The 23630-nt window shown below is 64.0% G+C and overlaps 2 protein-coding genes across 3 annotated transcripts; one reads left to right on the forward strand and one right to left on the reverse strand.

The window, feature by feature from the left end:
- Positions 1-31: 31 nt before the first annotated feature.
- ALDH16A1 (aldehyde dehydrogenase 16 family member A1) lies at positions 32-18914 on the forward strand. Of its 2 annotated transcripts, none has more exons than XM_075917507.1 (17): positions 32-189; positions 3081-3183; positions 3519-3645; positions 3864-4042; positions 4341-4418; positions 5973-6157; positions 6386-6538; positions 6990-7181; positions 7603-7701; positions 10190-10326; positions 10916-11021; positions 11105-11256; positions 12652-12819; positions 14738-14942; positions 15319-15504; positions 18412-18537; positions 18668-18914. In XM_075917507.1, exons 1-17 carry the CDS (start codon positions 97-99, stop codon positions 18842-18844), a joined length of 2466 nt encoding a protein of 821 aa, XP_075773622.1. In that variant the 5' UTR covers positions 32-96; the 3' UTR covers positions 18845-18914. The 2 variants fall into 2 exon arrangements, with proteins under 2 accessions (XP_075773622.1, XP_075773623.1); XM_075917508.1 differs by having other exon boundaries at positions 18671-18914.
- A 3032-nt stretch (positions 18915-21946) lies between these two features.
- Positions 21947-23537, reverse strand: LOC142825597 (galactoside alpha-(1,2)-fucosyltransferase 2-like). Its single transcript, XM_075917509.1, has one exon. The coding sequence runs from the start codon at positions 23506-23508 to the stop codon at positions 22471-22473; it is 1038 nt and encodes a 345-aa protein (XP_075773624.1). The 5' UTR covers positions 23509-23537; the 3' UTR covers positions 21947-22470.
- Positions 23538-23630: the final 93 nt, after the last annotated feature.

A 23630-nucleotide genomic window follows, 5' to 3' on the forward strand; every position in this document is an offset into this window, starting at 1 on the left:
TGAAACCCTAGTCTCTATGGTGCCCGGAGGCCGGAAGTGGCGCTGGGTCCCTCCCGTGGGCTGGGCGGGCTGGGGGCAGAGTCCGCCGGGGAGTCGATGGCTGGGGCGGCGGGGGGGCGCCCCTCTGTGTGGGGCATCTACAGCTCCATGGAGTACGGGCCTGCCCCAGAGGGGGCGGGGCCTGCCCAGGTAAGGCCCCCCCCCCCCACTCCCTTCCCCCCAGGGTTCTCTCCGGGGGGGAGGGGGGTCTAGTGGTTAGAGGCGGGGGGGGACTCCGGGCTCTATCCCCAGCTTTACTTCACGATGCATTAACTTACCTGAATCCCCACCCCTCAAAAAAATCTGTGCCTCAGTTTCCCCATTCATGCCTTGGGCGGTGGCAGCTCTGCTAGCTCCTCAGGGGCTCTAGTCCTCAGTTTCCCCATTCATGCCTTGGGCGGTGGCAGCTCTGCTAGCTCCTCAGGGGCTCTAGTCCTCAGTTTCCCCGTGCATGCCTTGGGCGGTGGCAGCTCTGCTGGCGCTTCAGGGGTTTCATGCCTCAGTTTCCCCATGCATGCCTTGGCCGTGGTAGCCCTGCAGTGACTCATTAGTCCCATGCCTCGGTTTCCCCGTGCCTGCCATGGGCAGTGGCAGCCCCGCTGGCTCCTAGGGGGCTGTGGGGATTCAGACGACAGGGCCTGCTTGGCCCTAGGCCAAGGGCAGAATTGCAGAGGCAGCGGAAAGTACACTTCCCCTTCCCTGCCCCCACCCGCAGCCCTGACCTTGGTAGAACTGAGCCAGCACTGGAGCAGGGTGGCCGGGATGGGAGGATGCCTGCATTGCGCTGAGGGCCGGGCCTGGGGCCTGTCCCACCTGGGTTTTTCCATTGCAGACCCAGCTCTGTGGCTCTGCTGTGCTGACACCGCACCCCGAATGCAGAGCTCTTCCCCTGGGGGGTGGGGGCTGTACAGGAATAGAACTTTGGGGTCCTGTTCCCCGGTCACCTCCCACCTGGACCCTGCTCCCCTCTCATGACTGGAAATAGAACCCAGGAGTCTGGGCTCCTAGCCCCCCTTTCCCCCACTCTAACCACTAGGCCCTCCCAGAGCTGGGGGCGGAACCCAAGAGTCCTAATTTCCAGTACTGAAAACACCCCCCCCCCACACACACACCCGTTAAAACACCGCACAATAGGCTTGCGAAGAACTGGGGTCCATCGATTGACAACCCAGAACCCTGGGTTCTTTCCCTGCTTCTGGGAGCCGAGTGTGATCTAGTGGTTACAGCTGTGGGGGGCTGGGAGCCCGGATTCTCACCTTCTGACCCTCTGGCTGTGTGCCCTAGGGTAGGTCCATTCCATCTTCCTGTACCTCAATTTCCCCCCGTGTTTAATGAAACACTGAGGCTGTGTCCAGACTGGCAAGTTTTTCCGCTAAAGCGGCTGCTTTTGCGGAAATACTTGCCAGCTGTCTACACTGGCCGCTTGAATTTCCGCAAGAACACTGACGATCTCATGTAAGAAATCAGTGCTTCTTGCGGAAATACTATGCCGCTCCCGTTCGGGCAAAAGTCCTTTTGCGCAAAAGGGCCAGTGTAGACAGCTCAGATTTGTTTTGCGCAAAAGGATCGGGGCTTTTGTGCGCAAAAACGTGTCTAGATTGGCCACAAATGCTTTTGCGCAAAAGTGCTTTTGAGGAAAAGCATCCGTGCCAATCTAGACGCTCTTTTCTGCAAATGCTTTTAACGGAAAACTTTTCTGTTAAAAGCATTTGCGGAAAATCATGCCAGTCTAGACGTAGCCTGAGTGTTTTGCTCGCGGGAGTACGTCTGTTATGCTGAGGAGCAATCCTGCTTGGAACAGCCTCTGCCCCCGCCACTGCAGGACTCCTTGCTTACCACATCCTAGTCTGTGGAGAATCCCTTTTACAGTATAGGGCTTAGGACTCGTCATGGCCACATTCTGCTCCTGGCCACTAGAGCAGGAGTCTCAAACTTAATTTCCTTTGGTCCAGTCCAGTCCTGACACCCTCCTAGGGGGCACCCCCCTCTGGAAGCAGCTATGGGGAGTAGGACGCTTCTGAGTCTCCCGGCCCCACCTGCCTGGGCTATTTAAAACACCCCGGGGGGCCCCTCAGCACCACCAGCAGCGCAGCATCTGTCTCCTAGCTCTGCATCACTGCCGGCATGGCCCTGTGGCTTGGAGGAGGTGTGTCTAGAGCCATCCCACCTATAGAATGGTTCAGGGTGGTCACCGGGGCCCCTGCATTTTGTGGGGAGCCCGCGGCAGCTTTCTATGGAAGGCGGCCGAACTAGAATTCATTGACAAATTAGACACTATCAACCTGAACTTGAATAAAGCTATTAACTAGCTAATGCGTTACAAAGGCAATTTCTCCTGCCTTTGAAATTCATGTTTACACGAATGGGACATAGCCAGCCTGACTCCATTAGTGTCATTAACATGGGTCCTACAAGTGATAGGTAACCCGCTTTTGCTGTTACATACGCTCTGGATTCTCTTATTTCCACTCCAGCCCATCTGAGGAAGTGGGTTTAACCCCCGAAAGCTCATGATCATATTTCTTAGTCTCGAAGGGGCCACGGGACTGCTTGGTGTTTTTAAAGTTACAGACTTAACACAGTGACCCCCTCCTGAGATTTTCCCCCATATTGAGGGCCTGGGTGGGCTGGGGCAGGGGGCAGGACTCCCCTGGGTTCTCCCCACCTGCTGTGCTCACCGTGGCTGCAGCAGCCAGCTCTGCTTTGATGCTGTCCCATGCCAGCCTGGGCACTCTGCTTACACTGCGCCAGGCCCCCCGGTAATCCCTGTGGGGACGGGGCTTGGGAAAAGGGCAGGGGAGGGTCTGGGCTAGGGAGAGGGGTGCGGACACCCCCCACCCCCGGTGCTGCAGGGACTCGCCTGCCAGCAGCCGTGCGCGGGCCGGTGTGGGGTGTGCTCAGACCACAGCTGGGCCGTGAGTCAGAGCCTCTAGGGCCTGGTGGGGCCAGTTGCTCCCTGTTGGCTGTGCGGTGTATCGCCAAGTCAATGACTGGCTGGTACCAGGTGTATTCTCCTCCCTCCCCCCCCCCCCCCCCCGCAGGCCTGGCTGGAGACTCACGGGCGAAGCTTTGGGCATTTCATGGACGGCAAGTGGGTGAAGCCGGAAGGCCGAGAAGCTGCCAGCTGCACCAACCCAGCCACAGGTACAAGTCCAGCCCCCATGCGGGCTCCACAGAGGGACCTTAGATCTTGGGGGTGGGGAATGGGGCAGGGGCCTCTCCCCTCCAGGGGGCACCGGCTCCCACCTGGCCCCAGGACAGGGTCAGGGGGGCAGGGAATGGGGCAGGGGCCTGTCCCCTCCGGGGGTGCTAGCTCCTATCCCATCTATGAACCGAGTTGCTGCTTCTTAGCTCAGTTCCGAGCAGCTAGGAGGGGGAAGCCGGAAGATCCCTCCACGGGGCGGGAGGAGTTTGGGTAAGTCGGGGTGGGGGGGTGCAGCCAGCCGGCCTCCTTGCGCTAACCCCTGTCCCCACCCCAGGTGAGCTGCTGGCCTCCAGCCTGCAGGGGGAGCCGGAGGACGTGGAGGCCACCGTCCAAGCCGCCGCGAGAGCCTTTGAACCCTGGAGCCGCCTGCCATGCCATGCCCGGGCCCGGCACCTGCACAAGTGAGCGCTGGCCACCAGGGGGCGGAAGAAACGCAGCCGCTTTGGGTGCTTGGCCACCACGCCCCCTAGTGGCTGCAGCCCGCCTGGCACTGCCAGGCTCCCCCTGCTGCTTGGGATGTGCAGCGCATCACCGGCGCCACCTGCTGGCCGCAGCCTGCACTGCAGGGTAGGGCGTGCGAGCCCCGGCCTGACCCCCTCCTTTCCTCCCCTCCCGCCAGCATGGCCCGCACCATCCAAAAGCACCAGCACCTGCTCGCGCTCCTGGAGAGCCTGGAGACTGGGAAGCCCATTGGGGAGGCCCGGGCCCGGGACCTGCCCCTGGTCATCCGACATTTCTACCATCACGCTGGCTGGGCCCAGCTCATGGGTACTGAGCTGCGGGACTGGAAATCCCTGGGTGAGTATCGCGCCCCGAGAGCAGGGACTGCATCCCCCAGCCCGAGCTGGGCTCATCCGCCTCCTTGGCATGGGGGAAACTAAGGCACAACGTGGGGGCTGAGCAGCAGAGCCCACTCCTCTACTTGACTGCTCTCCCCCGACTTTCAGCAAACCCACCCCCAGACTGTTCCCATCTCAGAGCCTGGGAAAGAACCCAGGACTCCTGGCTCCCCCCCTCACCCGCCCCACCTCTAACCACTAGACCCCACTGCCATCCCAGAGCTGGGGACCCCAGGTGACCTCTGTCTCTTCCCCAGGTGTGGTCGCTTGTGTGGTTACCTGGAATTCCCCCTTGCTGCTGCTGGCCTGGAAAATCTGCCCAGCTCTGGCTATGGGTAAGTGTGGGGGAGCCTCACCCCCCCAGCCTCCACGTGTCTGTCTCAACTGTTCCCCTTGGGAGAGTCTCGTGCTTCTGAATCCCCCCCCCCCCCCCAGCTTCTGTATCTCTCCCAAGCTTCCTACTTGGCCCCTTCTAAGGCAAGGGACTCGTGATTGTCCCCCTCTTTGGGGCCCCCTGTGTCCCCTATGTGGGAGCCCCCTGCACCTGCCCCATGTGGTCCCCTCTGAGACCCCCTCCTCTCTCTGATTTCCCCCTGGTCAAGGCACAGAGTTGAGGTAACAGCCCCCAGAAGAGCCACACAGCTCATCCCTAGGAGGACTCAGCTATAAAGTGGCTGCACCCAAGAAACCAACCCCCTAAAAGGGACTGAACCCCCAAATAAACCCTTCTTACTCTGCGTAAAACTTTTCCCCCGAGCAAGCTCATAAGCTCTGCCCCCTTTTATCAAGGGAAGAGAGATATGCACACTGGTTGCTCCCCTGGTTAACAGTTATTTATACTGGGCATGAACACACACAAAAGTATCAGAGGGGTCACCGTGTTAGTCTGAATCTGCAAAAGCAGCGAGGAGTCCTGTGGCACCTTATAGACCAACTGCAGTGTAGGAGCATACGCTTTCGTGGGCATCTGACGAAGTGGGTCTTTGCCCACGGAAGCTTATGCTCCTACACTTCAGTTAGTCTATACGGTGCCACAGGACTCGACGCTTTTGCACACACAAGTGTTTTCATGAAGTATGAAAGCAGGGTCTACCTGATTGCAAGCGACAGCCGATCAGTGTAAGTTACCAAGGGAAAATACACAAGACTGGCCAGTGAATTTGGGCCATGAAACTTGTTAGGTACAAATTTTTACCCTCGACAGCTGTTCTTATCTGGGGCAAAATGCTTCCAGCCGGAGTTGATCTTTACTCGGGCCTGACTGTGCAGCTTTTTCAAGAGTTCTTTCCAGTCCTTCACGTGGGGTTTCTTGGGGTAGGTGTGGCAGTTTCAAAGGCCAGCGGAAGACAAAGACCGGATTGTTTCTGTTCCTTTCGATAGACTTTCCCCCAGGGCGGGAACCCTTTCCTTAATCCCCCCTCCCCCATGGAAAAATACCAGATTCAAGATGGATTCTAGCCCCAGGTGGCTTCGTCATGTGTCTCTCCAGGAACAATCACAGTGGGGGCTCACAGAGCAAACAGGACCATTCACGGGTCTTTGGTTTGAGTCCGGAGCCATTAAGTTCCTAAAGGTTCCCTCATGCGCACAATCAGAATTCAAACCGGAGTCACACCTCCTGTGTCTCACTCCATGACAAGAACGACCCAGGCCCAGAAATGGGATGTGCCCACTCAGCAGATTGTAACGGCACTGGACCTGGTACGGGATGCATTTTGCATAAAGCATCTTCAAGTTATGCATATTCATAAGCTGATTTTCATAAAGCGAGGGCGGGGGCCGCTTCTCTGGGCCCCCTGCACCCACATATGTGGAGCCTCTGTGGGCTCTGAGCCCCCTGCCCCTCCCCTCTGAGGCATCCCCCTCTTGACCCCCATTTCTCCCCACAGGGAACACGGTGATTCTCCTCCCACCCCCCCACGCCCGGCTCTCTGCCCTGCTGCTGGCCGAGCTGGGGGCCCAGGCTGGGCTGCCCGCCGGGGTGCTGAACGTGCTGACGGGGGAGGAGGCGCTGGCCGGGGAGCTGGCTGCCCACCCCAGGGTGGCTGCGGTGGCTGTGGCCAGCTCTGTGGAGGTAGGTGCTGCCCGGCAGCGAGGAAGGGGTGTTTGCCTGATCTGTGGGGAGTGGGGGGGAGCTGATATTTTGGGGGCAGAGCAGCCATAGGCTGGGAGAGCTCTGGGGGGAAGGAGGGAGCGGCTGTGACTTGGAGGGTCCTGAGGCGCAGGGGGAGGAGGCTGCTGTGGCCAGCAGGGGCTGGGGAGCTGCCCCGGCCCCATTGCCCACCTCTCCCTCTCCCCCCAGGTGGGGCGGGCGCTGCGCCGCGCCACGGCCGGCACGGGCACCAGGCTCTCGCTGCACCTGGGCGGAGACACCCTGAGCATCGTCTTCGACTCGGCCGACCTGGACGGGGCCGCCGTGGGGCTGAGCAACACCGTGAGCTGCCAGCGGGGCCAGGTGAGGCGGGAGCGCGGCCCGCCCCATGGGCTCCCATGCAGGGCCGGGCTGGTTCGGGGGGCAGGGGCCTGTCCCCTCTAGGGGGCACCGGCTCCCAGCCAGCCCCAGGGCAGGGGCTGGGAATGGGGCAGGGGAATTTCCTCTCTAGGGGGCGCCGGCTCCCAGCCAGCCCCAGGGCAGGGGCTGGGAATGGGGCAGGGGAATTTCCCCTCTAGGGGGCACCGGCTCCCAGCCAGCCCCAGGGCAGGGGCTGGGAATGGGGCAGGGGAATTTCCCCTCTAGGGGGCGCCGGCTCCCACCCGGCCCCAGGGCAGGGTCTGGCTGGCTCAGGGGTGAGGGCAGGGAACGGGCTCCTCTGGAGTGTGACTCTGTCGCCCCCTGGAGCCCATAGCCTGCGTTGCATGGGACATCACCCCCACCCCCCATCTGCCCTGACCCCCTTTCCCGCCAGGCTGCCGGGGCGCTGCTGCTGGTGCAGGAGGCTGCGGCCGGGGCGCTGCTGCAGCGGCTGAAGTTGAGGCTGGGGAAGCTGCGTGTGGGGGACCCGCTGGACAAGGCCATGGACGGGGGAGCCCTGGCGGACGAAGCCCAGCGAGCCGCCATAAAGGCCTACGTGGAGGAGGCCCGGGCAGAGGGGGCTGAGGTGAGGGGCTGGGTCTAGGGGGCAGCAGCAGGGACTGGAAGCCAGGACTCCTGGGTTCTCTCCCTGGCTGTGGGAGGGGAGTGGGGGGTGGTGGTTAGACCAGCAGGGGCTGGGAGCCAGGACTCCTGGGTTCTCTCCCTGGCTGTGGGAAGGGAGTGGGGGGTAGTGGTTAGACCAGCAGGGGCTGGAAGCCAGGACTCCTGGGTTCTCTCCCTGGCTGTGGGAGGGCAGTGGGGGGTAGTGGTTAGACCAGCAGGGACTGGAAGCCAGGACTCCTGGGTTTTCTCCCTGGCTGTGGGAGGGGAGTGGGGGGTGGTGGTTAGAGCAGGAGGGCCGGGGCAAAGCCAGGACTTCTGGGTCCCCTCCCGGCTCGGGAGGGGCGTGTCTCTGGGCTCATGTGCTGCTGTCTCCCCACTCCCAGATCTTCCAGGCGTGGGCTGCGCTCCCGGCCCGGGGCCCGTTCTACCCTCCGACCCTGATCACCGGCGTCAGCACCTCCTCGCGCTGTGTCCAAGAGCAGGTAGAGGCAGACGCCCCTAGAACCCGAGGGCCCCCGAGAGGCCGTCCCGTCCCGTCCCCTGCCCTCAGGAACAGGACTAAGCACCATCTTCTCCACCGGGGTGGGGACCTCAGGCCCGGGAGCCGGACGTAGCCTTCGGCTCGATTGGATCCGGCCTCCGAGGCTGGTCCCCCCCAGACTCCGGTGTGCGAGGGGTCTTTCTCGGGGGTCACGTCAGTGAGGGGTTTTCTCTCACTTCGTACGGCCCCCAACTGATTATTCTGCAGGTCAGTGGCCCCCGCGCCAGAAACGGTTCCTCGGCCCTGTTCTAGACCATCCCGGACAGGCGTCCGTCCCGCCTGCTCGCCGATATCTCCTGGGCTGGAGATTCCACAACCCCCCTTGGCAGCTTATTCCAGTGTTGAACCACCCGCACGGGCAGGAAGCTTTTCCTAATGTCCAGCCTCAACCTTCCTTGCTGCAGTTTACGCCCCTTGCTCCTTGTCCTGTCCTCAGTGGTCAAGGAGAGTAATTTCCCCCCCTCCTTGTGGCACCCTTTTAGGTACCCGAAAACCGCTCTCGTGTCCCCTCCCGGTCTGCTCCTTTCCAAACTAAACCAGCCCAGTTCTCTGTCTGCCCTCCTCGCTCCCGTTCTCTAGGCCCCTCATCCCTTCTCTGGACCCTCTCCACTTTCTCCACCTCTCCCCTGGAATGTGGTGTCCAGAACTGGACACAATCCTCCACCGGAGGCCTCGTCCGCGCCGAGCAGAGCGGGAGGAGGGCTCCTCGTGTCTGTTCATGCCTCCCAGAGCCTCGTCCGGTGGTGCCCCCTGACCCCTCGCCCCCTTCCTGCAGGACTCCTTCCTGGACAGTCGCTTCCCGTGGGAAACCGCTTGCTCCCTCCCACTTTTCAGCTCTTTGCCTTTTCAGCGATTTCCCCACGGCTTTGCTTACCACAGGATGGTGCCCCTGCCACCCGGCCCGCCCTGCCGGGCCCCCCCTGCCTCCTGACGGCCCTGCCGGGCCCCCCCCCCCCACAGGGCCCCTGCCACCCGGCCCGCCCTGCCGGGCCCCCCCTGCCTCCTGACGGCCCTGCCGGGCCCCCCCCCCCACAGGGCCCCTGCCACCCGGCCCGCCCTGCCGGGCCCCCCCTGCCTCCTGACAGCCCTGCCGGGACCCCCCCCCCACAGGGCCCCTGCCACCCAGCACGCCCTGCCGGGCCCCCCCTGCCTCCTGACAGCCCTGCCGGGCCCCCCCCTGCCTCCTGACGGCCCTGCCGGGCCCCCCCCCCCACAGGGCCCCTGCCACCCAGCACGCCCTGCCGGCCCCCCCGCCTCCTGACGGCCCTGCCGGGCCCCCCCCCCACAGGGCCCCTGCCACCCAGCACGCCCTGCCGGGCCCCCCCTGCCTCCTGACAACCCTGCCGGGACCCCCCCCCCACAGGGCCCCTGCCACCCAGCACGCCCTGCCGGGCCCCCCCTGCCTCCTGACAGCCCTGCCGGGACCCCCCCCCCACAGGGCCCCTGCCACCCAGCACGCCCTGCCGGGCCCCCCCTGCCTCCTGACAACCCTGCCGGGACCCCCCCCCCACAGGGCCCCTGCCACCCAGCACGCCCTGCCGGGCCCCCCCTGCCTCCTGACAGCCCTGCCGGGCCCCCCCCTGCCTCCTGACGGCCCTGCCGGGCCCCCCCCCCCCACAGGGCCCCTGCCACCCAGCACGCCCTGCCGGGCCCCCCCCTGCCTCCTGCCTGGCCCTTTCCACCTACTGCCGGGCCCCTGCCACTCGACGTGCCCTGCCGGGCCCCCCCTGCCTCCTGCCAGGACCCTCCCCCCCCGCAGGGCCCCTCCCACGCAGCATGCTCTGCCAGGCCCCCCCTGCCTCCTGACGGCCCTGCTGGGACCCCCCCCTCAGGGCCCCTGCCACCCAGCACGCCCTGCCGGGCCCCCCCTGCCTCCTGACGGCCCTGCTGGGACCCCCCCCCCTCAGGGCCCCTGCCACCCAGCACGCCCTGCCGGGCCCCCCCTGCCTCCTGATGGCCCTGCCGGGACCCCCCCCCCCCACAGGGCCCCTGCCACCCAGCACGCCCTGCCGGGCCCCCCCCTGCCTCCTGCCTGGCCCTTTCCACCTACTGCCGGGCCCCTGCCACTCGACGTGCTCTGCCGGGCCCCCCCTGCCTCCTGCCGGGACCCCCCCCGCAGGACCCCTGCCACCCAGCACGCCCTGCCGGGCCCCTCCCTGCCTGCTGCCTGGCCCTTTCCACCTTCTGCCGAGCCCCTGCCACTCGATGTGCCCTGCCAGGCCCCTGCCACCTTACGCGCCCTGCCAGGACCCTCCCTGCCTGCTGCCAGGACCTTTCCACCTCCTGCCGGGCCCCTGCCACCCGATGTGCCCTGCCGGGACCCCCCACCTCCTGCCGGGCCCCTGCCACCCGGCACGTCCTACCGGGCCCCTCCCTGCCGCCTGCTGGCACCCGCTGTCTACTCAGACTTGTCTTGCCCTGCCCTGCAGGTCCCTGGGCCGGTGCTGGTGGTCCTGCCCTTCCGGACCGCCAAGGAGGCCGTGACGCTGGGGAACCACCGCCCGTCCGGGCTGGCAGCCAGCGTGTGGACCGAAAACCTGCCGCTGGCCATGGAGGTGGCCCGAAGGTCGGTTCAGAGCCCGCAGTCGGGCCCCCGCTTCACCCCCCCACCCCCCTCCGAATCTGCTCTCCCATCCGCTGGGAGTCAGCTCAGGTTTCTGCCCTCTTCCCTCCCCCGCTTATTACGCTTGAGCACCCAGCACCTCCCTCCCCCCCCCCCCATTTTCATTCACGCTCGGCCCTCGCCCGGAGCTTGGGCGTCCCCGCTGGAAACGCGAGTGCAGTAGCCGGAGCCGGGCGGGCTGGTTTATTGCCCCCAGCCGGTGAGAGCGTGCGAGAGAAACCCTTGGCTGGCTGGAGACGGGGCCCGGGGCAGAGCTCGGTTAGAGAAACAGCCAGGCTGGCCGGAAAGACGCCCCCCCGAGAATCCTGGGGGGCAGCCCGTCCATCCCCAGCCCCGGGGTCTACGCTTCGTTTCCAGGCTGGCGGCGCCGCCAGTCGCCTCTCGGGAGCAGGACAGCGGGGCGGCGGCTGCGGTCGCTCAGAGACACCCCCGGGGGGGCACAGGCAAGCGGCCAGTTCTGCCAGGGCCCTGTGGGGCAGAGAGGGGGGAAGCCCACTCAGGGGAAGGCTCCGTCACCCCTGTCTCACCACAGCCTGCAGGTCGGCACCGTCTGGATCAACGGGCAAAGCTTCGTGGACGCGGCCGCGGGCCTCGGGGGCAGCAAGGAGAGCGGGAGCAGCCGGGATGGGGGCAAGGAGGTGAGTGAGACTGGGCAGGGGGAAACTGAGGCAGAAGGGTGCAGGGCCCCTTGGGCCTGACTTGTCCTGCCTCCTCCTTCCAGGGCTTGTTCGAGTACCTGAGACCGAGCTGGGAGAGCCGGGCCCAGCCCAGCCCTGCCGAGCTGGACTACAAAACCTTCGCGGCTTCCTGCAGCGCCGAGCCGCCCCCCCTGCCCGGCCCCACGGGGCCCGAACGGGAGGAAAACATGCCAAGGTGCTAACGCCTCACGGGCCCCCTCAGTGTAGGGCCGCGGCCCCTCTGGGGTGGGGCGGGGCTGGGTATCTGGGGACCCCCTTGCCGGGCACCGGGACAGGGCTGCTCTGGGGTGGGGCGGGGCTGGGTATCCGGGTGCCCCTTGCCTGGCACTGGGACACGGCCCCTCTGGGGCGGGGCGGAGTATCTGGGGACCCCTTGCCGGGCACTGGGACGCGGCCCCTCTGGGGTGGGGCAGGGCTGGGTATCCGGGTGCCCCTCACCAGGCACTGGGACACGGCGGGGCTGGGTATCCGGGTGCCCCTCGCCGGACGCTGGGACACGGCGGGGCTGGGTATCCGGGTGCCCCTCGCCAGGGGCTGGGACACGGTGGGGCTGGGTATCCGGGTGCCCCTCGCCAGGGGCTGGGACACGGCGGGGCTGGGTATCCGGGTGCCCCTCGCCAGGGGCTGGGACACGGTGGGGCTGGGTATCCGGGTGCCCCTCGCCAGGGGCTGGGACACGGCGGGGCTGGGTATCCGGGTGCCCCTCGCCAGGCGCTGGGACACGGCGGGGCTGGGTATCCGGGTGCCCCTCGCCGGGCGCTGGGACACGGTGGGGCTGGGTATCCGGGTGCCCCTCGCCGGGCGCTGGGACACGGCGGGGCTGGGTATCCGGGTGCCCCTCGCCGGGCGCTGGGACACGGCGGGGCTGGGTATCCGGGTGCCCCTCGCCGGACGCTGGGACACGGCGGGGCTGGGTATCCGGGTGCCCCTCGCCGGACGCTGGGACACGGCGGGGCTGGGTATCCGGGTGCCCCTCGCCGGACGCTGGGACACGGCGGGGCTGGGTATCCGGGTGCCCCTCGCCGGGCGCTGGGACACGGCGGGGCTGGGTATCCGGGTGCCCCTCGCCGGGCGCTGGGACACGGCGGGGCTGGGTATCCGGGTGCCCCTCGCCAGGGGCTGGGACACGGCGGGGCTGGGTATCCGGGTGCCCCTCGCCGGGCGCTGGGACACGGCGGGGCTGGGTATCCGGGTGCCCCTCGCCAGGGGCTGGGACACGGCGGGGCTGGGTATCCGGGTGCCCCTCGCCAGGCACTGGGACACGGCGGGGCTGGGTATCCGGGTGCCCCTCGCCGGGCGCTGGGACACGGCGGGGCTGGGTATCCGGGTGCCCCTCGCCGGGCGCTGGGACACGGCGGGGCTGGGTATCCGGGTGCCCCTCGCCAGGGGCTGGGACACGGCGGGGCTGGGTATCCGGGTGCCCCTCGCCGGGCGCTGGGACACGGCGGGGCTGGGTATCCGGGTGCCCCTCGCCGGGCGCTGGGACACAGCCCTTCTGGGATGGGGCCCAGGGGACTCCCCCAAGCGCGTGAAGTTCCCGGGGTCCCCTGAGCCCCTCGTGTACCTGCAGGGTGGACAGGACCTACAAGCTGTACTACGGAGGGGCTCAGAAGCGCCCTGAGGGGATGGCCTCGCTTCCCGTCCTCGACCCCGCCGGCAAAGTGCTGGCGTACGTCGCGGCCGGCACCGCCAAGGACATCCGCAACGCGGTGGAGGCTGCTCATAAGGCCGCGCCAGGGTGAGACGGCCAGCAACTCCCAAGACGCCTGGGTTCTCTCCCTGGCTTGGGGGCAGGGCAGGGGAGTCTAGTGGTTAGAGAAGGGGGGGTCTGGATTCTCTCCCTGGCTTGGGGGCAGGGCAGGGGAGTCTAGTGGTTAGAGAAGGGGGGGGTCTGGGTTCTCTCCCTGGCTTGGGGGCAGGGCAGGGGAGTCTAGTGGTTAGAGAAGGGGGGGTCTGGGTTCTCTCCCTGGCTTGGGGGCAGGGCAGGGGAGTCTAGTGGTTAGAGAAGGGGGGGTCTGGGTTCTCTCCCTGGCTTGGGGGCAGGGCAGGGGAGTCTAGTGGTTAGAGAAAGGGGGGTCTGGGTTTTCTCCCTGGCTTGGGGGCAGGGCAGGGGAGTCTAGTGGTTAGAGAAAGGGGGGTCTGGGTTTTCTCCCTGGCTTGGGGGCAGGGCAGGGGAGTCTAGTGGTTAGAGAAGGGGGGGGTCTGGGTTCTCTCCCTGGCTTGGGGGCAGGGCAGGGGAGTCTAGTGGTTAGAGAAGGGGGGGTCTGGGTTCTCTCCCTGGCTTGGGGGCAGGGCAGGGGAGTCTAGTGGTTAGAGGGGGGGGGGTCTGGGTTCTCTCCCTAGGTTTGCACCTCCACTCACTATTTACACTCCGTGCCTCAGTTTCTCCAGGGACGGGAGCTCCCTGAGTTGCCAGAGCAAAGTGTCACCCCCTTTCTGGCCCCATGCTCCCCTGCCGCGCCCCTCTTATCGCTGCCCGGCAGCGCGAGCACACATTGTCCCCAGAGCACTGGCGAGCCGCTGGCTTATCGTGGCTGGACTTTGAGTGAGGTGGCTGAGACCCGCCCGGCTGGGAGCGTTGCTGCTGCTCGGGGAGCCGAGAGGGGGACGGATGCCGAGACGTCCCTGGAGAGCTGGGCGCAGGCCGGGATCTGACCCAACGGGGGAAAATAGTTCCGACCTAAATTTGCCTGGGACAACGTCGCTCTTCTTGTTTTGGGGGAAAGTTGGGGCGGTTTTGCCCCCAGACCGGACGGTTTCCCTCCCCCGCTACCCAGAAGGGGACAGTTCAGATCCAGAGCTGGCACTGCTCAGCCTTATGGGAGCCCCTGGCCTCATGGGAGATGGTGCCCCATGCTCCTAGGGGCCAGGTTCCTCGTCTGGACTACATCTCCCATGATGCACCATGGTCTCACCTCAAGGGGAGGGGAAATCATGGGAGCCCATTTCCCATAATGCACCACAATCTCCCCCTCTTGGACAGAGGTGTTAGTTGCATCATGGTCCCATTCATCTATAGGCTGAGCTGTGTGGCGGAACTACGTTTCCCATGATGCACCACAGGTCTCCCCTGTTGGTGAATGGAGGAGACTCAAAGTCATCCCCCCTCCCCCCGGCTGTGGTGCACCCTGGGAATTGTGGTTCACTTGCCCCATGTTCCTCTAGGGCTCCTTGTGTGCACTGCATCTCCCATCATGCACTACAGTTACCCCTCTTTCTGAGATGTTGCAGTGCTTCATGGGAGTTGTAGTTCCAGCCTTTTCCACCACAGGCTGTGCACTGTAGGCCATAATTCTCCACAGCCTCCCCGCCCCAGTCTAGGGAACCTTTGGCAGTGGCGCATCATGGGAGTTGTAGTTTAGGGACTTCTTGCTCTAGTCTAGTCTATAGTCCTTCCTGGACTACAGCTCCCCTCCCAGGGAGCCAAACCCCACCGACTCCACGTGCTCTGACCTCCACATGTTCCCTTCCCCCACCCGACTCCGACACCCTCTGAGCAGCCCCCCAAATCCGCAGGGCCCCTGAGACCGGGGATTTCCCTTCGGGTCTGGTGGGGAGGGGCCAGGAGGATGGTGCAGGCGTGGGGCCTGGGCCATGGGTAGAGGGCAGGGGCTGGGGCTTCTGGGTTCTCTCCCCAGCTCGCTGTCTCCTGGCAGGTGGGCGAAGCGGACGGGCCACGCCCGGGCCCAGGTGCTGTACTACGTGGCGGAGAACCTGGAGCTGCGGCGGGAGGAGGTGGCGGCGCGCCTGGGGGCGCTGACAGGGGCCACCCCCGAGGAGGCCCGGCAGGAGGTGGACCTAGGCCTGGAACGCCTCTTCCACTGGGCGGCCTATTGCGATAAATCCGGGGGCACCGTGCAGGTGGGCAGTGCCCGGGGGGGCGGGGCGGCCCAGAGCACCCCCTATGACACGGGGTGGCCAGAGGTGCCACAAGGGGGAAGGGGTGAGCTGCAGCTGGGGGGGCAGGATTCAGGGGAGGGGGTGTAGTGGCGAAGATGGGGAGGTTCTGAGGTGGAGGTGGGGTTTGGGGAGGTGAGGAATGGGGGGCGGGCCCAGAAGGGGGCAGAGTATGGGGGACAGGAATATGGCTGGGGGGGAAAGGGGGCGGAGTCAGGGGGCGGGCCCAGGAGGGGGCGGAGTCAGGGGGCGGGCCCAGAAGGGAGTGGGGCCTGAAGTCAGGAATGGGGGGGGGCCAGGTGGGGGAATCATCCCCTGCTTTCTCCCCCCCTCCCCGCAGGAGACCCCCCTACACGGAACCACCCTGCAGCTCCGGCAGCCCCTGGGCGTGGTGGGTGTCACCTGCCCGGACGAGCGCCCCCTGCTTAGCTTCCTGAGCCTGCTTGCCCCCGCCGTCGCCCGGGGCAACGCCGTGGTGGTGGTCCCCAGCCCGCGCTACCCACTGCCCGCCCTGGACCTCTGCCAGGTATCTCCTCTTGGCGACGCATGGGGCTAGCCCCTCCCCCTGTGCCTCAGTTTCCCCACAGATCACCCCGCCCTCTGGAAGACGAGGCTGATGGAAAAGAAGCCACCGGGGCCTGAGAAGCTCCAGCTGTGGGGAGAACCCCCCTCCCCTGCTCTAGCTACAGTCCCTGTTGGGCGTTTCCAGCCCCCGAGTCCCTGTCCACCCCGCTGCTCTGCCCAGTTCTCCGTCGCCGAGGCTCTGCCAGTCCCAACAGGTCCCCCTCCCCGCTTCAGCTCCCATGCAGGCATGTTCCCCCCCCCCCAACGGCTCACCGGTTGCACCCACATTTGGCCTGCACAGGTCCTGGGGGGACCCCACCACTCTTAGGGGTTCAGCCCTTCCACCTCCGGGGACCTCCCTTCTCTCAGCCCCCAGCCCCTCGCTCTGGGCCCCCAGGCCCCACGCCCGGAGAGTGGGTCCAGCCCTGTTCTCCAGCCGGAGCGACTCCCAGCCAGCCGGGAGCGTTTATGGCGCTTTGAACCCAGCACAGGAGCCCTCGGGCCTGACGGCCTCTCCCCCCCCCCAGTCCAGACTGTCTGCCCTGCCCAGCAGCCCCCCTTCCAGCCAAGCCCCCAGCAGCCCCTCCCCCGCCTCTGTCTCCTGTTGTGAGCCCCTCCCCTCTCCGCCATCCTGTGTCCCCCCAATGGGGCAGGGTCGGGGCCTCTCTCTGCAGCCCGTTGGCCTCCCACTGGCCAGACCCGGCCTTGCCGCCAGAGCTGGCACCAGGGCACCAGTCGCTGGGGCTCCAGTTCTGGGCTGGGCCCTGTTACAGCAACCCCCCCCCCCACATGTAACCCCCCTTTGAACCGCTCCAGATACCCCACGTGGCCCCGGTAGGGTTGCTAGATGGTTGAAACAAAAATACCGACACACCCCCCCCCCCCCCCCCCAAAAAAAAAACACTGGGAAAAAAATTCTGTTGAAGAGAAAAAAAGGGGGGGAGACAAAAGTTGAGTTTAAACAAAAAAAAGGGAGAGGTTGAGCACTAAGACCCCGGGGAGGCAGCGCTCACTCTCGGAGTTCCAAAGCTCTGGCTTCTCATTGGTCGTCCCCCCCCCCCCCGTTTTATGCAGAACCAGGTAAGCGGGGGGGGGGGGGGGGTGCTGGGGGCCAGAGAGGGCTCAGGTGGGGGGAGGGAGGCTGGGTGCTGAGTGTCCGGTATTCTCTGAATTTTTTTACCGGACAGGAGGCGAAAATACCGGTGAACACCGGACACCTGCAACCCTAGCCTGCTCCAGGGGTACATTGGGCATGAGACGGAGCAGCGGAGCGTCGCTAGGGGGAAGAGCCGCCTGCCTGAGCAGCGAGCTCTCGCCCTGAGCTCGGAAATATTCCAGCCTCCCGGCCGGCTCGCCGGACTCTCTGGAAGGCTCCCAGCTGGCTCCGAGCCCTGGGGCTGCTGCCAAGAGGCTGCACGAATAGCTCTGTCCCCGGCCGTGGCTTTTCCCACATACGTCGCAGCCTGCGGGTGGGGATCAAGCCGCGCCGCGCCCGGGGGCGTTCTCAGCCCGGCGCCCGCTGGCCTGCCGCTTTGACGTCCCCCGGCGTCCCCCTCCGGCAACCAGCCAGTCGACCCTTAGCCCCGGTGCCGGGAAGCCGCAGACGGGGAGGGCGGTCGGGGGGCGGTTTGGCACGGTGAACGCAGTCGTGTGCGTAGCAGCTGGGTCGTGCGAGCGAGGGTTTCAAGGCTTGTCAGAACGAGCCAGTGGTTAATTCCACACCGATGTGGCTCTGCCTCGCCCCGGGTTGCTCAATTTTGCCCTTGATGGATTCGGGAAAGCGACAGTGTCAGGGCTGCCACGGGAGGGGGGACCCCACCCCGAAAGGAGGGGGCGGCAGGGCTATTGTAGGAGAGCCGGGGGGGGGGGAATTGCCTCCCTCCCTTCTGTGCTGCTGCCTGCAGAGCCATTCCTGGGGGTAGGACGGCCGTGGGTCGCGCCCAGGTCTCCCCCCATGCCTTGCCACCCTCAGTTTGGCAGTGCTGACTTCAGAGCTGGGCTTGTAGCCAGCAGCCACCGCTCTCCAGCCAACCAGTTCTGTGAAATCCCCTCTGGTAGCCGGATTTCACAATGTGCTGCGTGGTTCTCACAGCTGTCAGTGGGGCGGGTTGTTCAGTCTCCAGCACGCAGCAGCTTTAACACTTTTGCACCCGCGGGGCTGAGCGGCTGGGGAAACTGAGGCACACAGGGGCAGAGGGGGAAGGCGTCCCACAAATGCAGCGACGTTACAGCACCAAGCCCAGGCGCACTGACGGGCGCGGTTCCATTTGCCTCCTCGTTAAGGAGCCCGTTGACTACATTCCCCTGGCGAAGAGTTAGGAACAATTAGCGCCGGACCATGGGGGCCACACTGGCCCGGCTGCCCTGTTCCCTTTGGCTCAGCTGCCTCACAGTGTGAAAACGTCTCTCGCCTCCGCCCTTTATGCCCCCTCCCCTGCTCTAACCACTAGCCAGCAGTGCCTAGTGCCAGGGAGAGAACCGGGGAGTCCTGGCTCCCAGCGCCGCCTGCTCTAACCACTAGACCCCACTCCCTCCCCCCCCCCCCCAAGGAGAGAACCCAGGAGTCCTGGCTCCCAGCGCCGCCTGCTCTAACCACTAGACCCCACTCCCCCCCCCCCTCCGCACCAAGGAGAGAACCCGCGAGTCCTGGCTCCCAGCACTGCCTGCTCTAACCACTAGACCCCACTCCCCCCCCCCCCCCCCACCAAGGAGAGAACCCGGGAGTCCTGGCTCCCAGCCCCACCTGCTCTAACCACTAGACACCCTCACCAGCACCAAGGAGAGAACCCAGACATCCTAACTCTTCCCCCCCCATCCCTCGCCCAGTTCTGGCTGGTAATGGGCCCCCTTTCTGCTCCCCCCCCGGCAGATCTTTGACACCTCGGATGTCCCCGGCGGGGTGGTGAATGTTGTGACTGGGAATCGGGACCATCTGAGCCGGACGCTGGCCCAGCACCAAGATGTTCAGGCCATGTGGTACTTTGGGACCACGCAGGTGAGTGGGGATACCCCCACCGTTCCCCTGATCCTGCCAGCCCCTGCCCTGGGTGGGAGCCAGCGCCCCCTGGAGGGGAGAGGTCTCCCTCCCCCCCACCCTGCTTCCCCTCTTAACCCTTCCTCCTCAGCAGGGCTCCCAGTTTGTGGAATGGGCCTCGGCCGGGAACCTGAAGCGGACCTGGGTGAGCCACGGCACCCCCCGGCAGTGGGAGGACCCGGCCCAGGGGGCAGGTGAGGAGTTTCTCTGCCAGGCCACCCAGTGTAAGAACATCTGGATCCCCATGGGGGAGATTTTTGCCAACTGAAGCTGCCGGGGGTCCCACCCTGGAACGGCGCAGTCCAAGAGCAATAATAAAAAGGCTTCCTCTTGTTTAACCCTGCCCCTGCTGCAGGGGTCTGTCTCCTCTTGCATGTCACTGCCCCAGTGGGGAAACTGAGGCACTAGCTTCGGAGGGGGGTAGAACTCTGGACTCTTGGCTCCCAGTTCTAACTGGTACACCTCACTCCACTCCCAGGCCTTAAGTGACAAGTGCAGGACTCTGGAGTTCTCGCCCAGGCTCCGGGAGAGGGGTCAAGTGGGGAGGGCCGAGAGCCAGGCTTCCTGGGAGGGGGGCGTCTAGGGGGTGAGGTTTAAATCCCCGCCCTGGTGTCTCACGGCTGAGTCTTGTGTGAAAGGATGGGGGTGAGTAGTTATGAACCTCAAATTGTATTGTCTCTTGTACGCACCCTGTCCTCTTGCATCCGCCCCAGAGCAGGAGACAGAACCCTGGCTCCCAGCCCCCCATCCTCACCCACTGGAGTGGATTTACGTGCCAGCAGGGACTTGAATCCCGACCGGTCATGCACAGACATAGTGCTTGGAAAGGGTTGATTTTGCAAAGCTGGAAGCAATCACAACAGATCAGAAATGAATCACATAAATGAGAATGATACATTGGAATGATCTGGGAACATTTTACTAGAGTCCCAAAACAGCAGACCATTCAGGTTACAAACTGGCTGAGGTTAGAGGAGAAGTGAAGGCAGCTATAGAAAATAACAAATTGGAAGTCAGAGGAAACTGGTAGTAGCACAGATAAATTGGAAAATAAGAATTGTAGAAAACGGATAAGGGAAGCCAAAGGACACGAGCAGAAATATATGGCCTCCAGAGTTAGACAAAGCATTATTTTAAGTCTCTTGGGAACAGAAAGAACTGTGCCAGTGATATGAGACCATTGCTAGATGGAAATGGAAGAATTATCACTAATAAGGAGGCAAGGTAATACATATTTCTGTTCTGTACCTGGGATAAAAAAGCAGCTGAAGCAGGCTCAGCAGCTGGTGGTGCTAGCCCTCTTTTCCATTCCACTAGCACGACAGCTACTAACGTTCCAGACTCTGTTAAATCAGCCGATCTGGACAGCTGGCATCCAAGAGTCTTCAAAGAGCAGGCCGAGGGCTTCGATTTTCAATGTTTTGGAGCACTGAGGCAAGCCAAGAAGTCTGGCTGAAAGCAACTGTCAGCCTCCTGTAGCCCACTCCACAATGCTAGACATGCCCGACACATCGGTTCCAGGCAAGCTTATGGAGCAGCTGTTCTAGGACTTACTTAATAAAGACCTAATGGAAGGGAACTTGATTAGCCTGAGCCACGTGGGTGTCAGACTAACCCGGTAGCTGTTTCGGGTGAGACGGCGGCTGGGGGTGACAAAGGGCGCAGCTCAGACATCTGGGCCCAACACGATAGGACAATTCAAGTTCAGAGAGGCTGTAAAATTGACCACGGCCCACTTTAAGTGGACTACACGCTGGTTAACATGGGTCACCAAACCTGCCTGTGAACGGGGCCGCACCAGCGTGTGGGGATTGGCAGCAAGCTAGCAGCGGATCGATCCCCGGGGAAACGGTAAAATCGTCCCAGCCACCGTTGAGCGCGGTCAGCAATTTAATGTTGGTCAATACTAAGGAATGCACATAGGAAAAAATAATCCCAACTATGCAATATGATGAGGACTAATTTAGCTACAGCCGCTTGAGAGAGATCTTGGAGTCATCACAGAGAGCTGGCTGAAGACGTCCACACAGCGGCAGTCAAACAAGCAAACCGAATGGTGTGAATCATTAAGGGACGGAGAATAAGACAGAGATTAGCTTATGGCCTCTATATGAAACCATGGGATGCCCATAGCTTGAATACTGTGTACCAGTGGCGGCTATAGGGCAGGGCGAGTGGGGCGGCCGCACCGGGCCCCGCGCTTCAAGAAGCCCCACGCATGCACCGTGTCAAAGGGGGGGCCCCGCGAAATTGTGCTGCCCTGAGCCCCGCAAAATCCTCATCTGCCCCTGCTGGGTACAGATGTAGTGGCCTCATCTCAAAAAAGATCGCTCGGCATTGGAAAAGGTTCCGAAAAGGGCAACAAAGGTGATGTTGGGTTTGGAACGAGTCCCATGGCATGAGTGATCAAACAGACTGGGCCTTTTCCACTCGGAAATGAGGCTAAGGGGGGAGGTAGGATCGAGGTCTATTCAATCATGACAGGTATGGAGAAAGTGACTCAGGAAAAGTGATTGACTTGCTCCCATACCACAAGAACTAGGGGTCACCACGTGAAGTGAATAGGCAGCAGGTTTCAAACAAACCAAAGGACGTTTTCCTCATGCAGCGCGCAGCCAACCTGTGGAACTCCTCGCCAGAGGATGTGGTGAAAACCATGACTTGAACAGAGTTAAAAAAAAGAGCTAGATAGATTCATGGAAGACAGGCTGGGCAGGAATGGTGTCCCCAGCCTCTGACAGAGGCTAGGAACGGGTGACAGGGAGGGATCACTAGTTGATTCCCTGTTTCTGTTCACTCCCTCTGGGGCGCCTGGCATTGGTCGCTGTGGGCAGACAGGACACTGAGCTGAATGGACCTTTGGTCTGATCCAGTCTGGCTGTTCTGATGCTTTTATGACGCAGGCTGGGTGTGTGGGGATTAAACCAGCTTGTGTTTTCACACAGCTAGGGCTGGGCCAGACCTGAGAACGCCGGCCGCACGTACAGACTAGGGGTTGCCCTGTGGGGCAGCCCAGACTCGGGGAAGGATTTGGGGTTGTGGTGGGCACCCCACTGAGGCCGAAGGGCTAATGGGATTCTGAGACAAAGCCACAAGGGATCCTCGGGGCGGGGTGGGGGAGAGGCCGTTTGGCCTCTGGATCCGGAGTGCGCAAGCCAGGAGCGTTTCGCTGGGTGGAGATGGTTTGGGGGGGGACGCGCTCCCCGGCGCTGGCTCCCGACGTGGGGCACCGATATTCCACACCAGGCTCCACCGTGGCCCTGAGGTTGGCGGACCCCACTCCCACGACCGGAGCAGGGTTTTCACAGTGCGGGGTGCTGAGCCAGCAAGGGTCCTGGTGGAGTCTCCAGCTGCAGCTCCGGGGAAGTCTGGCTCTGCCGGCTGCCTCCAAGGGGGGCCCCGGGGGAAGAGCTGCGGCCGGGAGGCCAGATAAAAGGCCGCGATTCTCAAGTGCAGCCGGGTGGGAATGGGGCCCTTGCTGACGGGCTGCGGGAGCTAGGGACCTAGAGGGGTCTGAGTTCCCCCCTCCTGCCCTGCTGGCAGCTGCGCTTACTGATTACAGTTGTTGCAGCTACCGCAGTTCAACGGCTTGTGTTAAGCAATCAAACTTCAGAACCTTTCAATGCAAAGGCCCCCCTGCTCTAACTGCTAGGCCCCACTCCCCTCTCAGAGCCCAGGATAGAACCCAGGAGTCCTCCTCCCCTCCCAGCACCCCTGGGAGAAGTGTCTGTTGTAAGTCTTTGGCGCCTCCGTCAGGGCCTCTGACCACACCAAGCCAGCTCCATTCTTCTATCTCCCCAGCTCACCCCAGCCGGGCGTCCCAGGCGCCCTGTCCTCTGCCCACGGCCAAGCCACGGCGGGTGGATCCCGTTGGCAGCCCGTGGCCGAGCTCCGTTAGCCAGACGTCCCGCCCCGCAGCGGGGAGAGGTCGGCCTCGATCCCGATCCACTCGGGCAGGAAGGCGGCTTCCGGCTTGAAGAGCTGGAGGAAGGGGGAATCGGGGAGGGTGTAGTTGGCCAAGTAGATGGTCTCCCCCCCGGCCAGGTAGGCGGCCCAGATGCCGAAGGTCCCGATGGTCATGATCGTGTGGTTGCAATGGGCCAAGAGAGCGAAATCCCTCCCCGGCGACGACTCCTTCCCGTCCCCCGAGAAATACACGTCCCCCCGCGAGGCGTCAATGTTCTCCCGGCACCAGTCCATCCCGTTGCTGGTCACCACGAAGACCGGCTCCTGGTACCTGGCCCGGAAGTAGCCCATGGCCTTGTCCAGGTAGGCCTTGTCCGCCACCACCCCTTTCCAGACCTGGTGCATCACCCGGACGTAGTCCCCCCTCCGGACGTGGACCCCCACGTAGGTCACGTTCTGGCGCTGCCCACGCAGCCCGGCCAGGTACCGGTTGGCCTCCTCCCTGACGTGGTCGTGGAAGGAGAATTCCTGGCAGATCTCCTGCCGGAGGTGGTGGTAGAAGGTCCAGGAGCAGGGGTAGCCTGTGAGCCGGACGTATTTCCCCTCGATGTGCCTGTACTCCTCCGACATCCAGTCGTGGAGCCCGTAATCCCTCCAGGGGATGAGCCAGACCTGGTATCTGGAGAGCACGGGCAGGGTGATGCGGAAGAGCGGGGCCAGCTGCTGGTGCATCTCCGGCGGGATGTAGGCCTGGTGCCCGTTCATCTTGGCCAGGGCATAGAGGGTGGCGTATTCCCCCATCTGGTTCCCCAGGCGCCCTGCGGAGTTCACGGTCCACATGCCCGGATCCATGGCGAGCATTGTGGCGGGGGGGCCCTCTGTGGCGTTCAGGAAGGGGAGCATCCACTTCATGGTGGGGAACCAGCCACTTTGGTGGTAAAGGATTACCAGGACCACGAGGGCCACCAGGAAGAGGCAGACCCGGGAGAGCAAGCGGGAGGAGGCCCAAGCGACCGGGGTCATCATGGCTCTCAGCGGTGCTGAGAGGAGGCTCCGGCCGGGGAGAGACGGGGCGGGACGGGGGGGGGGGTGACTAGAAAGGGAAGGGGCAGAGAGGAACAGGGTGTGGTTAGAGAACGGGGGGAGGG

This window comes from Pelodiscus sinensis, unplaced genomic scaffold, assembly GCF_049634645.1.
Source record: "Pelodiscus sinensis isolate JC-2024 unplaced genomic scaffold, ASM4963464v1 ctg144, whole genome shotgun sequence".
In the NCBI taxonomy this organism is placed as follows: Eukaryota; Metazoa; Chordata; order Testudines; family Trionychidae; genus Pelodiscus; species Pelodiscus sinensis.

Excerpts from the sequence above, each read along its gene's own strand:
- ALDH16A1 (XM_075917507.1), top strand. The coding sequence starts at position 97 with ATGGCTGGGGCGGCGGGGGGGCGCCCCTCTGTGTGGGGCATCTACAGC. Across the intron at positions 10,327-10,915 it reads GCCATGGAGGTGGCCCGAAG|CCTGCAGGTCGGCACCGTCT; the intron begins GTCGGTTCAGAG and ends GTCTCACCACAG. Across the intron at positions 15,505-18,411 it reads CCGCCCTGGACCTCTGCCAG|ATCTTTGACACCTCGGATGT; the intron begins GTATCTCCTCTT and ends CCCCCCCGGCAG.
- LOC142825597 (XM_075917509.1), bottom strand. The coding sequence starts at position 23,508 with ATGATGACCCCGGTCGCTTGGGCCTCCTCCCGCTTGCTCTCCCGGGTC.